The sequence below is a fragment of the Oncorhynchus nerka genome, linkage group LG7 (assembly GCF_034236695.1).
Source record: "Oncorhynchus nerka isolate Pitt River linkage group LG7, Oner_Uvic_2.0, whole genome shotgun sequence".
NCBI lineage: Eukaryota > Metazoa > Chordata > Actinopteri > Salmoniformes > Salmonidae > Oncorhynchus > Oncorhynchus nerka.
In genome coordinates, this window is record NC_088402.1 from 66,087,626 (window position 1) to 66,104,216 (window position 16,591).

General features: G+C 39.5%; 1 protein-coding gene across 4 annotated transcripts in view; it reads right to left on the minus strand.

Annotated features, from left to right (window-relative positions):
- Positions 1-2,771: 2,771 nt before the first annotated feature.
- pik3cd (phosphatidylinositol-4,5-bisphosphate 3-kinase, catalytic subunit delta) overlaps positions 2,772-16,591 on the minus strand; it is a 48,841-nt gene continuing 35,021 nt past the window's right edge. For 3 of the 4 annotated variants that reach the window (XM_029664593.2, XM_029664591.2, XM_029664594.2), the window contains 4 exons: positions 14,247-14,373; positions 6,828-6,973; positions 6,200-6,332; positions 2,772-5,708 (listed from right to left, as the gene is read on the minus strand). In XM_029664593.2, the coding sequence (XP_029520453.1) occupies positions 5,571-5,708; positions 6,200-6,332; positions 6,828-6,973; positions 14,247-14,373 (544 nt within the window). In that variant the 3' untranslated portion in view covers positions 2,772-5,570. The remainder of the gene's footprint in view (positions 5,709-6,199; positions 6,333-6,827; positions 6,974-14,246; positions 14,374-16,591) is intronic. The other variant, XM_029664592.2, reaches the window with a different exon arrangement.

Below are 16,591 nucleotides of genomic sequence, written 5' to 3' on the forward strand. Positions count from 1 at the left end.
TACTGGTTCCGTCAATTTGGTTAAAAAAAATCTAATTCCCGTGAATTTTGCATGATGGTAAAGGACCATGGGCCACACCCTCTCATGCGATGCCAATTGGCCACATGCTGGCGCTATAACAAACAATTGAAAATGCAAACTTGGAACGCGAACGCCCCTCATGCTGTGTCCTAGAGTCATGAAATTCGGTACATAGGTCCCTCTGCTCACAAGGAACACATTTGCTATAGGACCAATAATGTCTGCCATGAAGGATTTTTCGCCATTTAGAATTGTGTGAAAAACATTCAAAATGCTATTCCTCTAGCACCGAATGACGGATCTGCACAAAACGCGATATATAGTATCTTTAGAACAATGCCTCGCAACGCAATATTTTCCAGGCTAACATCTCAAACGACATGACTGCTATTGATCAATAAACATTCGCGTGGGCGTGGTCTGAAACATAAATGCATATAAATCAGATATGGATTTTCGTATTTTAACAAAACTTGGTACAAAAGATCCAAACACTGAAGACTCAACATAAGCAGGCACATTCAGATGGTAGCGCTATAACCGGCACATGTTTATATCTCTTGGTCAATTTGACTCAGGATGAACTTTGGCACACATGCTCAGGGATGTGTCTAGCTAACCTGTAAACTATAGTTCAGTTTGGCTGCATGGTGGCGCAGTTGGACAGGAAAAAAACATTTATGAAAGCTCATTGGCTTATAGTGGCCATATTGTTTCAGGTAGTCCTGGAAAATATTGTGTTTTAAGATGTGCATCCAGGATGTGATACACAAAATGTGTCGATCAGTCCAGTGGTTCTGCAGAAGATGTTTAAAGTAGTCAATATCATACAAAATAGTCAGAAATACATCAAAAGCATATTGCATGATCCGTTTGATTTTGAGTTCTGATATTGGCCAAGTGTGGTTAGCAGCACAGAAGTAGCTCATCCTAGGGTGATATCCAATTTGTCCTAATGGTGCCACAGTAGGCCCACAGCTGAATTCCAGAATTTCTGCTTGCAGCTTTATTTTATATATTGTTCTTGATTAGATACCATGTCTTGTTTTGATGCGTTTTGATTGATGTCACGTCTATGCTAATATGGCTAAAATTCGCAAACTAGGTAACCAACAACGGTAACGATGTATGGGAGAGACAAGTGCAAATGTATTTCTGGTTTCAATAAACCTTGGAGACAAAATATAATTTTCATGTCAACAATCAAAGCCAACCCTGTCGGTTTTGCCCAATGGTTGTACACGCAACGGTTTTGTTTGTTAAACAACCAACCCGTCTATAGGGATGTGGATATTTTTAAGGACTGCTTATTTCTAAAGAACGGATGAGGATTATTATAGAGGTCAATAGTAGTAATTGGCCTACACAGGGTATAGTGTCCCCTTTTTATTTCACAAACTTGATTCCACACGGTTTAAACAAATTAGCAAATGCCAAATTAAAAACAAAGGCCCTCCCTCCTTCAATTCTACAGTGTATTTGTGTTGAGTTGAAAGAGCCATTAAGCGCATTAACTTGAATAGGTATAACACAGTATGTTTGAGTCTATCACTTGAACTTCATGATGGTAAAACATTGATTAATAGTATTACTCATTCAGATAATTGATTCAGGTAGTTCAAAAGCAGGGATACATTTCCAGCCAATCCAGTATACTTGCGAGCACAAGGTTCATGGGAAATTAACTATGGTTCTCAAATTCCTATTTCTTTCAGAATAAGTCTATGCACATGTTCAGAGCCCTGGTCATAAATACAAATATATTTGATCATAAAAATATGCTGCAATGAAAAGCACAGAGGCTGTCCACCATCAATTTATAAAGCTTGAAATGATAATGATGACAATAATATTGATGATAATGATGGCCGTAATAATAATAAAGACGCGGTCATGTATTTCACAGCACATAAAGATTATCAATAGCGAAAACCAAAAAGGCACATATGCCTAACAAAGACATCTTGCTCCACACTGGCCTTTAAAAATATATGGCTATTCTGGAAATATGGGTATTCTGGAACACCCTTAAAGCAGTTCTCTCCAACCCTGTTCCTGGAGAGCGACACTCCTGTAGGTATTCAATCCAACCCGTTGCGGTAGATTAGGGTTGGAGAAAAAAACTACAGGACGGTAGCTCTCCAGGCACAGGGCTGGAGAGCCCTGACTTAAATGATCACCTTACTCAAAAACTATTGGTTATTTATTCATTATTCCACTGTTAAAGGTCCAATGCAGATGTTTTTATCTCAATATCAAATCCTTTCTGGGTAACAATTAAATACCTTACTGTGATTGTTTTCAATTAAAGTTGTAAAAAATAAACAAAAATTGCTTCTTTAGCAAAGTGCAATTTCTCAAGCAAGAATTTTGTTAGGACTGTCTGGGAATGGGGCGGTAAAAACAGAAAACTAGATGTTATTGGCAGAGACATTTGGACTAATTAACCTGGTGATGTCACCAGGCAGGCCAAAACGCCATCCCACCATAACAGGCTGACATTTCAGGTGGTCTTTTCAAACTAAAGGGCATTTTCATAATTTTCCCAGTATTATTCCAACCTCAGTGTGAAAATATATTTAAAATCTTGTTTTTTACTACTACCCCCCCAATGGTGCATGTCAGCAGTCAAGTTTTCAAGATAAACGCATAATCACAGTTTTTACTCTGTTACTGAAAGTGCTCCATCTTGAAAAGTTGACTGCTGACATGCAAATACAAGAGATGGGATTGTGGACTAATGAACAAAATACTAAAACATAGTAATTTATTAAAATATCCATTTACCTGGCTATATTAACATTCAGTGCAGATATTACTGAGCAGGTTAAGCAATGGAATGCATATAAAAGCTCTTCTTCAATTCATGCTTTTCAGTGTTCCACACAGCAATGCCCTATGTTTTACAATTGACCCTTGTTTGCAATCTGCAACAACAGAAAATAATGGACATACAAGATAAATCAATTAAATAGGCACCAGTGTTCAATAGCAACGCTTTCTCCCCACACACACACATCCTATGGTTAAAACAATCATTAGTGGATTCTGTCCACAGTATACTCTGATCAGGAGAGAATAGATACAGAATGCATAATTCAACGACAAATGTACATTAATACAGTAATATCATGGTTTGTTTTCACAGAACATCAGTCACTCTACACAGCATTGACACAGCATTTTGAGATGAGAGAGATAAAGCCCGCTAGGTATGTACAGTATTATTTTCTAGAATAATTTTCTCAAGCATAAAAGTAAAAGGCATAGATAGGCACATAGGTCAGGACTGCCACTGGGGACAACATACAGTGCATATCTGAAAGCTAAAACATACAGAACTGTCCCTGCATTTTCTTCAAGGTATTGTAGATCAATTCAACTGACCTATCATGAGAATCCTACATCATTTCACAGCATGTAGCAGGTAGCTTATGTATAATGACACCACATAGAGACGTTGAAGAGCGACACTTGAGATAAAGAGCTATGGCTTATTACAAATTTATTATAGACTCAAACTTGTGGTCTTGGTCTGAAGAACCGCACAAGATCACTTGGTATGGGGATCACTGTCCAAGTTTTGGGCTTGAGTCCTGGCACCAGTGTATGGGTCTGGGTCTCGTGTAATAGTCTCTGACAAGACCGTATGAATATCAACTCCTGAGTTAAATGGCCAAGTAGCAGTGACTCAAAATCCTGGCTGGCAAAACGTCTTGCTTTACTTATGTAGGAGCAGGGCTGGAATGCAATGTTGTTGAAGGAAATATACTCTTGACTCCATCTCTGCTACAAACAACAGACTGGGGTATCTCATTCCACAAGGTATAAAACATCGCAGATGGCAAAATCTCATCCATACACAATAGACAAATAAGACCGTATTCCATAACATTATCATGGCAAAACCTAAAAAGTACCTTTACAAAGAAAGCTTGATTCTTTGTACAAAAACCTTTAACACACTTTCAAGATTTTAAATACAGTGAGCACCGAAAGTATTGGGACAGTGACAAATTGTTTCGTTTTTGTCTCTGTACTCCAGCACTTTGGATTTGAAATTATACAATGACTATACGGTTAAATTGCAGACTGTCAGCTTTAATTTGAGGGTATTTTCATCCATATTGGGTTAACTGTTTAGAAATTACAGTACTTTCTGTACATAGTCCCCCAATTGTAAGGGACAAAAAGTATTGGGACAAATTCAGTTGTGTATTTAAGTAGTAAAAAGTTAAGTATTTGGTCCCATATTCATAGCACACAATGACAACATCAAGCTTGTGACTCTGCACATTTGTTGGAGGCCCTTGCTGTTTGTTTTGGTTGTGTTTCAGATTATTTTGTGCCCAATAGAAATTGATGGTAAATAATGTAGAGTAATTTTGGACTAACTTTTATTGTAAATAAGAATAGAATATGTTTCTAAACACTTCTACATTAATGTGGATTGCTACCATGATTACGGATAATTCTGAATGAATCATGAATAATGATGAGTGAGAAATTTACAGATGCACAAGTATCATCCCCCCAAATACATTATTCCCCATTTATTTCTAATAGGGCCACAAAATAATCTGAAACACAACAAAAACAAACAGCAAATGCATCCAACCAATTTGTAGTCACAGCGCGCTATGAATATGGGACCGACTACTTCACTTTTTATTACTTAAATACACATAAGTTAATTTGTCCCAATACTTTTGGGTCCCCTAAAATGGGGGGACTATTTACAAAAGTGCTGTAATTTCTAAATGGTTCACCCGATATGGATGAAGATACCCTCAAATTAAAGCTGACAGTATGTGCTTTAACACCGTAGTCATTGTGTAATTTCAAATCCAAAGTGCTGGAGTACAGAGCCAAAACAGCAAAACAACGTATCAATACTTTTGGAGCTCACTGTACAACAGAGGATACAGTATATTTCAATGAAAATAATAAAATTCAAAAGTAAAAAATAAAAAAAAATCATAGAATGAGGTCCTACGTACCTCTCTCTGGCCTGGTCATTTAACTATAATCAATGCAAACAACTTAACAAGTCATTGAATCAATCTCTCAATCTCCTATTACAGTATTTCACATATAATTTAACTCCTCTCTCTTACTACTCTCCTGACAAAATGTTCATACATTGTTTCATTAGGCATCATTATTATGTTGTTTGCTCCCAATTTGGTTTGAGATTGTCACTTTCAGGGCGCTATTCATGTGGTGATAGGTCTGGTTGACATGGGGCGTGCCCACGTGCAAATGATTTTCAACCCTGTACTGTCTGTATGATATAGTAACAATGGCAATTACTCCCAATGAAATGTGACTGTCAACAAGTACTTGCAGTTTTGCATCAGTTCATAAACCATAACCATGACTGCCAGTCAGGTGTAAACATCTGTAAAACATTGCCAAATGCTCTTATTTTATGACAAAGACTTCAGTGCATTTTCATTCCTTTTGGCTCCATAAGCTGAAAACCCTGATCAGATCGACAAATCAGGAGTATTAAGGTTCAGAACGCTTCTCCGGGCAGTGGCTTTTATTCAAAGTCTGCTATCTTTGGCAAGAGAGTGCATCATCCAGTTCACCTTGGTCTTCCAGCTCTCTCTCAGAGCTTCGTTAAACTTGACTTTGAAATTCTTCAGCGCTTCTTCCTCCGATTTCCCCAAAGCCAATGAGTCCTTAGAAAAGGGTGAGACAAGAACAAAAATATCAGACGCATGTGCCTTTACCATTTAAAACAACTCACATTACTATATTGGTAATCATCATCAATATTAATATCATGATCATTAGATTATCATCATCATTGTTAGCAAGGTCCCTGCCACCACCACCATCAACATGATCATAATCACCATCATTGAGGTCCTTGCAACCAACATCATCATCACCATTATCATCAATCGCACTAGTCATCAACATCATCACCATCATTAGTAGCTGCAGACGTATCCTTGTAACCATCACCAAATCATAACCATATTTTGAAAAGGACACTGATCTCAGGTGTAGGACCTTGCATAGACGTTATCTGACTACTGTGGCTAAAACTAGAGGAACTAACAAGTGTAAAATAGCATAAATCATTGTGTGTGTAGGAGTGATGTACTACAGTATACATAATGCTCCGTTCAACATATCCGGCAATAAAAGGAGGCGCCCCTCTCACCTTTAGGTACTGGATGTCCTTGAAGGAGCTCAGCTCAGGCAGTCCGGCTGCTTTCATCATGGCAAACAGGTTAACAAACAGAGTCCCATTGCGACACAAGATCTTATAGGCCTGCTCACAGCACTCTCTGAACCTGTTGGTGGCACATTACGAGATGTACCACACCATTATAATGGAGCTTCAGGATCACCGTAAAATAAGTATGCATGGTTATATAAGTACGTACAGGTATAAGTAAAATTATTCACAGTTGGGTGCTAACAAATCACCAATAATATGAGATTGACAAATACATTAAGATGATCGGATGTGCCCCCTATAGTCTCTGATTTGGAGTAAAAACAAAACAACAAATGGAATTATATGAATACGGTGACAGATTCGTAAAACATCATTATGTATCTTTCTGTTTTAGTTTTTATCTTGGTACAACTCTATATTAACAGAGACAATACAGTTTTGGATATGAACAATATATACTATATAATACTGTATAACACAATATATGTCATTTAGCACACTGTTTTATCCAAAGAGCCTTACTGTCATGCGTGCATACATTTTTCGTATGGTTGGCCCCAGCGGGAATTGAACACATGATAGGGGATTGATAGATTTCATGTTTTACCTTTCAAACTTCTCACTGTTGTTGGTCCTCCCTTGTTGGATGACGTGGACAAAGTCGTACGTCAGAATAAAAGGCACACGTTCCCTGTTGATCCCAAATTTGCTCTTGAAGTTTCCCAGAAAGTGCCCAAAGTCAATGTGGAACAGCTAAAAGAGAAAAAAAGAGGGAAGACAAGCAGGAGATTAACAGACGTTTTCCACACCATCCAAACATTATTATGAAACATCATTAATCGAGATTTCCATTGTAGCTGCAGGCAAGTGAGGTCTTAAAAATGGATCAGATTAAATATGTTGGTAACACAAGTATTGAATAACTCATGAACAAGCCATTAAATGGAAAATAAACTGGATGATCTCCGCTTGAGACTATCCTACCAACGGGACATTAAAAAATGTAATATCTTGTTTCACCGAGTCGTGGCTGAACGACGACGCAGATCATATTCAGTTGGCTGGGTTGTCTGTGCATTGACAGAACACCTACGTCTGGTGTGTGTCTATTTGTCAATAACATTTGGTGCGCGATTTCTAATATTAAGTAGGTCTCGAGGTATTGCTCGCCTGAGGTAGAGTACCTCATGATAAACTATAGACCACACTATCTACCATATTTTTTGTAAACATCTATTTACCACCACAAACGGATGCTGGCACTAGACCGCACTCAACGAGCTGTATAAGGCCATAAGAAAATGCTCATCCAGAAGCGGCACTCCTAGTGGTCGGGGACTTTAAACTTAAATCCGTTTTACCTCATTTCTACCAACATGTGCAACCAGAGGGAAAAAAAACTCTAGACCACCTTTACTCCACACACAGAGAAGCATACAAAGCTCTCACTTGCCATCCATTTGGCAAATCTTACCATAATTCTATCCTGATTCCTGCTTACAAGCAAAAACTAAAGCAGAAAGTACCAGTGAGATGGTTTGGAATGAGTTGGACCGCAGAGTGAAGGAAAAGCAGCCAACACTTTTTTGGTTAAAAAAAAATATATATAAAAGTACTATATGATTCCATATGTGTTATTTCATAGTTTTGACACCTTCACTATTATTCTACAACATAGAAAATAGTAAAAATAAAGAAAAACCCTGGAATGAGTAGGCCAAACTTTTGATTGGTACTGTATGTTTTGATTTTTAATACATTGTATGGCTGCATGGTGCGACTAATGATGAATTGAAAAAAGTCGCTTGAATGGCATGAACTCTGCTCTGTTTTTTGTGCAGCCTGTAGACACTACATCAGTCAATCATTCACAATTTGACCAGGACTTGATAATGCCTAGAATTTCACGGCAGCATCCCCTTTGTGTGGCCGTAATGCACCTTAAATAAAAAATCTATGCCTTTTGCGGCCAGTGACCGTTGTGCCCTTCTCCCTGAGGGCTGCGCACTCCATCATGTGATATGATCTTTCTCACAGGCTACAAGTGAAGAGACACATTGCCCAACTCCGCACGTGCTTATTCAATTCCGAGGTGCATAGAGAAAATATTGGAAGAACTGTCCACATTTACTTTTCATCAGCCAACAAGATGGCTGCCTATAACGAACAGCAAAAGCACTAGCCTATGTCAATCTACTATCCCCATAGCACAAAAGTCTAACTATTCTATTCTGTGCCATAAATAAATATTCCAAACATTCTGGGACAGTTGTGGGATGCGATAGATCCCAAATTAATACAACCACTAGCATCAAAAAAACGTTTTTTATGCAATGTGGATGACGCAACAGATCAGAAAGTTGAACTTAAAATGTTGATAAACTATTTGGCTATTTTTTCAAATTATAAGCGCAGCAATGCGCACATGGTAGTCAGCTATAAGCGTGAATGTTCCATTAGCGGAAAACACCATTATCAAAAGTCACTGCAAATGCAATTTTTCATGTAATGCTAATATTATAAAGGTGCATTTTTATGGTGAAAATGATCTTCCCCAAACTGGAAACTCAGCACTGCTTATCTATGCCAGTTAGGCATGTAAAACAAATTAATGAGCTTAATTTGAAGAAGTATTGGCCACTTTAGTTGTGATACAAATCTCATTAAAACACATTGGCCTATGGGCTAGGCCACGTGAGGTGTGTGACAATGATTCCAAAAAGTTTTTTAAAAAGACATAGTTTCTTATGCAGGGCATCATTCACAAGTGATAATATATCATTCACAATTGATAGGCTAATATTGTCACCCATCAGACTATTCTTGATTTCATCTTGTCTTTACATAGACTAAATAATATATGTGTGAAATTTGTTTTGATTTAGAATGGACCATTATCATGCACCTGTATCGAAACAGGGGCAGTGGGGAAAAAATCCGTCATCTATGCACTTAAATAGCGAATGGAGAACAATTTTCCCCGTAGTTTATTTTCATGCCAGCCAGGTAGGCTATACTCCTGTTGTAAATATAAGCAATGTGCTTAATATTAGGAAAGTTGAGAAATAAATATAGTAGGCCTAGCCTATAGAAAGCTGATGGGATTCTAGTCTTTTTATTAGCGGCCATCACTCTGTTTTCTCCCGCAATTGCATTGCCTATAGAAATGTTGCGTAATGGGCTCTCGTGACGTGTTTGATTAGATTTTCATATACATTTGCATTGATGTCAGAGTGATTAGAGGGACAATAGAGTGCTGAGTAACAGGCAGTTAAGCAAGTTTGGTAGACTACTAATGACCAGCAGCACCATCAGAGCTTGGAGAAGCCTAATTACTGTGACTAAACGGTCATGTGGAATTTGACTGCCTTCGTGACTCGTGACCGCTGGTGTGACGGTAATGTGGTCACCGCAACAGCCCTAGGCGTAGGTCTCCAGATCCTCAAAAAGGTCTACAGCTGCACCATTGAGAGCATACTGATCGGTTGCATCACCGCCTGGTATGGCAACTGCTCAGCATCCAAACGTAAGGTGCTACAGAGGGTAGTGCGTACGGCCCAGTACATCACTGGGGCCAAGCTTCCTGCCATCCAGGACCTCTACACTAGGCGGTGTCAGAGGATTGTCAAAGACTCCAGTCACCCAAGTCATAGACTGTTCTCTCTGTTACCGCACAGCAAGCGGTACCACAGCGCCAAGTCTAGGCTCCTTAACAGCTTCTACCCCCAAACTATAAGGTTGCTTAACAATTAACAAAATGGCCACCTGGACTATTTACACTGACACCCCCTACCACCCTTTGATTTTACACTGATGCTACTTGCTATTTATTATCTATGCATTGTCACTTTCCCTAACTACATGTACAAATTAACACGACTAACCTGTAGCCCTGCACATTGACTCGGTACCAATATATATATAGACTCTGTATAATTATTTTATTGTGTTACTTTTTATTGATTTTTTTACTTTCGCTTATTTAGTAAATATTTTCTTAACTCTATTTCTTGAACTGCGTTGTTGGTTAAGTGCTTGTAAGTAAGCATTTAACAAAAACCTGTTGTCTTTGGTGCATGTGACAAATAACATTTCATTAGATTTTTTAAATGCTTTACAGATTATTATGAATTATATAAATTGTTATAAAGTGGCTAGTTTGCATCATCTGTCTTCACTAAAACCACTGCAAAGGTTTTGCTTTCAAACTTTGTTTTTAACAGTGGTGTGAAGTACTTACAGTTGAAGTCGGAAGTTTACATACACTTAGGTTGGAGTCATTATCTTTTTTTCTCCAACCACACCACACATTTCTTGTTAACAAACTATAGTTTTGGCAAGTCGGTTAGGACATCTACTTTGTGCATGACACAAGTCATTTTTCCAACAATTGTTTACAGACAGATTATTTCACTTATAATTCACTGTATCACAATTCCAGTGGGTCAGAAGTTTATATACACTAAGTTGACAGTGCCTTTAAACAACTTGGAAAATTCCAGAAAATTATGTCATGGCTTTAGAAGCTTCTGATAGGCTAATTGACATAATTTGAGTCAATTGGAGGTGTACCTGTGGATGTATTTCAAGGCCTACATTCAGTGCCTCTTTGCTTGACATCATGGGAAAATCAAAAGAAATCAGCCAAGACCTTAGATAAAAACAATTGTAGACCTCCACATGTCTGGTTCATCCTTGGGAGCAATTTCCAAATGCCTGAAGGTACCACGTTCATCTGTACAAACAATAGTACGCAAGTATAAACACCATGGACCCACGCAGCCGTCATACCACTCAGGAAGAAGACACATTCTGTCTCCTACAGATGAACATACTTTAGTGCGAAAAGTGCAACTCAATCCCAGAACAATAGCAATGGACCTTGTGAAGATGCTGGAGGAAACAGTAAAATCCACAGTATCCACAGTAAAACAAGTCCTATATCGACATAACCTGAAAGGCCGCTCAGCAAGGAAGAAGTCACTGCTCCAAAACCGCCATAAAAAAGCCAGACTACGATTTGCAACTGCACATGGGGACAAAGATCATACTTTTTGGGAGAAATGTCCTCTGGTCTGATGAAACAAAAATATAACTGCTTGGCCATAATGACCATCGTTATGTTTGGAGGAAAAAGGGGGAGGCTTGTAAGCCGAAGAACACAAGCATGGAGGTCGCAGCATCATGTTGTGGGGTGCTTTGCTGCAGGAGGGACTGGTGCACTTCACAAAATAGATGGCATCATGAGGTAGGAAAATTATGTGGATATATTGAAGCAACATCTCAAGACATCAGTCAGGAAGTTAAAGCTTGATCGCAAATGTGTCTTCCAAATGGACAATGACCCCAAGCATACTTCCAAAGTTGTGGCAAAATGGCTTAAGGACAACGAAGTCAAGGTATTGGAGTGGTCATCACAAAGCACTGACCTCAATCCTATAGAAAATTTGTGGGCCAGAACTGAAAAAGTGTGTGCGAGCAAGGAGGCCTACAAACCTGACTCAGTTACACCAGCTCTGTCAGGAGGAATGGGCCAAAACTTATTGTGGGAAGGTTGTGGAAGGCTACGCGAAATGTCTGACCCAAGTTAAACAATTTAAAGGCAATGCTACCAAATACTAATTGAGTGTATTTACATTTCTGACTACTGGGAATGTGATGAAAGAAATAAAAGCTGAAATAAATCATTCTCTTTACTATTATACTGACATTTCACATTCTTAAAATAAAGTGGTGATCGTAACTGATCTAAAACAGGGCATTTTTACTAGGATTAAATGTCAGAAATGGTGAAAAACTGAGTTTAAATGTATTTGGCTAAGGTGTATGTAAACTTCCGACTTCAACTGTAAGTAAAAATGCTTGAAAGTACTACTTCAGTCGTTTTTGGGGGTATCTGTACTTTACTATTTATATTTTAGACATCTTTTACATTTACTCCACTATATTCCTTAAGAGAATAATGTACCTTTTACTCCATACATTTTCCCTGACACCTAAAAGTACTTTTTTACATTTATAATGCTCAACCAGGACAGTATTAGGGCATCTATCAATATAACACTGTGTTGGAGTGTGCCTGTCTGTCCATTTAAAAAAATAAGATAATCGTGCCGTCTGGTTTGCTTAATATAAGGAATTTGATGTATAGCATTTACTTTTACTTTGTACTTTACGCAAGTATGACAATTGAGTACCTTTACTACCACTGTACTTGAGTACATTTAAAACCTGGGACTTTTACGCAAGTAGTATTTTACTGGGTAACAGTCACTTGAGTCATTTTCTGTTAAGGTATCTTTACTTTTACTCAAGTATGACATTTTAGTACTTTTTCCACCACTGGTTTTAAATGACGACATTCTGGCATGTCTGCCTCGTGATTGATTCCCTTTTTGAAGTTACTAAGAAAGTCTGTCATTGATCCCAGACCATTGTCACTGCTGTTGCCTAGGGTTGTGTTTTCAAGACAATTAGCATTGCTGTGTGTAGTAAGACGTGTCACTTTGTGGTAGAACTAACTACTACGCATATGTATCTATCCATCCAAAAGTATGTGGACACCCCTTCAAATGAGTGGATCTGGCCATTTCAGCCACACCCATTGCAGACAGGTGTATAAAATCAAGCACACAGCCATGCAATCTCCATAGACAAACATTGGCAGTAGAATGGCCTTACTGAAGAGCTCAGTGACTTTCAACGTGGCACCGTCATAGGATGCCACCTTTCCAACGATTTTGTTCTTCAAATGTCTTCCCTTGCGATGTTGCGCTGGTCAACTGTAAATGCTGTTATTGTGAAGTATAAACATATAGGAACAACAACGGCTCAGCCGCAAAGTGGTAGGCCACACAAGCTCACAGAAAGGGACCGCGGAGTGCTGAAGCACTTAGCACGTAAAAATCGTCTGTCTTCGTTTGCAACACTCACTAAAGAGTTCCAAACTTTCTCTGGAAGCAACGTCAGCACAATAACTGTTCGTCGGGAGCTTCATGAAATGGGTCTCCATGGCCAAGCAGCCGCACACAACCCTAAGATCACCACCCGCAATGCCAAGCATCGGCTGGAGTGGTGTAAAGCCCGCCGCCATTGGACTTTGGAGCAGTTGAAACAGGTTCTCTGGAGTGATGAATCGCGCGTCACCATCTGGCAGTCCGACGGACAAATCTGGGTTTAGAGGATGCCAGGAGAAGGCCCCCAATGCATAGTGCCAACAGTAAAGTTTGGTGGAATAATGGTCTGGGGTTATTTTTCATGGTTCGGGCTAGGCCCCTTAGTTCATGTGAAGGAAAATCTTAATGCTACAGCATTTTATAGACGACTCTGTGCTTCCAACTTTGTGGTAACAGTTTGGGGATGGACCTTTCATGTTTCAGCACGACAATGCCCCTGTACACAAAGCGAGGTCCATACAGAAATGTTTTTTCGAGATCAGTGTTTAACAACTTGACTGGCCTGCACAGAGCCCCGGACCTCAACCCCATCGAACACCTTTGGGACGAATTGGAAGTCCGACTGCGAGCCAGGCCTAATCGGCCAACATTAGTGCCCAACCTCACTAATGCTCGTGGCTGAATGGAAGCAAGTCCTCGCAGCAATGATCAAACATGTAGTGGAAAGCCTTTCAAGAAGAGGTAGAGGCTGTTATAGCAGCAAAGGGCGGACCAACTCCATATTAATGCCCATGATATTGGAATGAGATGTTTGACGAGCACGTGTCCACATACTTTTGTCATCTATCGATCCATCCACCAATCACATGTAGTAGAGTCAGTATCATAGTTTTTGAGAGGTCAAGTGTGATTATTTTGACTTACTGGCATTTCCATTGTCTGTCTAAGAATAAGTGTTCATCAGTTTACTTTATGAATGATTAATTGTGTAAGATAAAAAAGCTAAACATTTTTGTTTCTTAGGTATAAACAATGAGTTCTATTCCTACCAGGAATACCCACTCTAATCAGACTTATACAAATTATCAAGTTTCTACACATAGAAAAAAAGGAAATCCTGTGCATCTCACCTGCCCAGTCTCCTTGATCATGATATTGTCGTTGTGGCGATCTCCGATACCCAACACGTAAGTGGCTACACAGTAACCAGCACATGATAGTGTGAACTCCTCAATGGCCTGGTCAAGTTTATCCCTGCTGACAAAATAGATGAGAGAGAGGAGAGACCACATGGGATCAGTTTGCTTTCTCCGCACTTTCTTTTATCCCTTCCTCCATTGAATGTTATATCTCTTTACCTTTCTCTCACATTCCCAAGTCAAGTGGAAACAGTGGGGTATGCACGCACACACTTGACCCTCTCTCTCTCAATATAGTTGAGGCATGAGGCAGGTTTTTGTCACAGCTCTATTAAATATTTGCAGAGAAGATTCGGAGGGTGACAGATGATTGACAGCCATGTTACACGGTCCTGTCTAGACATCTATTGGGTTCACTATGTTAAACTATTACAGCTATTCCCCATTCCATTCTAACCAAGAGGCTTTAACACTTTGCAGCTTCTGTATGATGTGGAGCTGTTTTGACAGCCCTTGTACTGCACCCACCCAACATTACTTATATAACGCCAATAGTTTATACATTATTTAAAGGTTTAGCTTGTCTGTCGAAACATTGGTTATTAGGTTATTAAATTATTGCATCTGAGCTCCTAGAGTGTGCGTCTCTCCTTTTCTTTTCCAGGTGTTCTACTTCGCTAGCCAGCACCTCGCCTAAACAGGTGTGTGTTTCTTTTGCCTCCAGATTAATCTTGCAAAGCCAGAAATGTAATTTTTTTGCGTAATTGCATCAGATGCTCGATTAGCTTCTTGGGGGAAATGTATGAGAAAAGACACTAATGAGACTCCACCCCACTAAATGGAAACTGTGAGCCAAAGAATTGGCCAAATGTCCCCTTGCCTTCTGAAATTCAAAAGATGAATACACGTGAATTCACCAGCGAAATCGTGATTGGTCTAAATGATAAGTGACAAACATCTGCGCACTGGGAAAAAAGTTCCTTGTTAGTCGTCGCCTCCCACAGGCTGTTGACAGACGCTACGATACCATCCTATGTTACGTGCGCCTGTCTATGAGAGATTAGGATTGAGGTCCCGCCAGTCAGCATCAAAGGCAACTGCAAAAACGCTGTCACAACTAGCCAGTATGATTGTCTTGGATTTAGAGGTTTAAACAGTTAATAAGCTCAGATCTGGTGCAATTCACCTCTAAGGTCAAATCATAGGTTCAGTTTAGCATGTTTGAGAGCTACCCTATCTGTAATTCGTTTCTTCGAAGATATACACTACCGGTCAAACGTTTTAGAACACCTAATCATTCAAGGGTTTTTCTTACATTTGTACTATTTTCTACATTGTAGAATAATGAAACTATGAAATAACACATATGGAACCAAAAAAGTGTTAAACAAATCTAAATATATTTTATATTTGAGATTCTTCAAATAGCCACCCATTGCCTTGATGACAGCTTTGCACACTCTTGGCATTCTCTTAACCAGCTTCACCTGGAATGCTTTTCCAACAGTCTTGAAGGAATTCCCACATAGGCTGAGCACTTGTTGGCTGCTTTTCCTTCACTCTGCGGTCCAAGTCATCTCAAACCATCTCAATTTGGTTGAGGTCAGGGGGTTTGTGGAGGCCAGGTCATCTGATGCAGCACTCCATCACGGTCCTTCTTGGTTAAATGGGGCGGGAGCGTAGCCTAGTGGTTAGAGCGTTGGACTAGTAACCGGAAGGTTGCAAGTTCAAACCCCCGAGCTGACAAGGTACAAATCTGTCGTTCTGCCCATGAACAGGCAGTTAACCCACTGTTCCCAGGCCGTCATTGAAAATAAGAATGTGTTCTTAACTGACTTGCCTGGTTAAATAAAGGTAAAATTTAAATTAAAATTAAAAATAGCCCTTACACAGCCTGGAGGTGTGTTGGGTCAATGATAGTCCCACTAAACCCAAACCAGATTGGATGGCGTATCTTGCAGAATGCTGTGGTAGCCATGCTTGTTAAGTGTGCCTTGAGTTGTAAAATAAATCACAGACAGTGTCACCAGCAAAGCACCATAACACCTCCTCCTCGCTTTATGGTGGGAAATACACATGCAGAGATCATCCGTTCACCCACACCGCGTCTCACAAAGACACGGCGGTTGGAACAAAAAATCTCCAATTTGGACTCCCGACCAAAGGAAAAATTTCCACTGCTCGTGTTTCTTGGTCCAAGCAAGTCTATTATTCTTATTGGTGTCCTTCAGTAGTGGTTTCTTTGCAGCAATTGGACCATGAAGGCCTGATTCACACAGTCTCCTCTGAACAGTTGATGTTGTTATGTGTCTGTTACTTGAATTCTGTGAAGCATT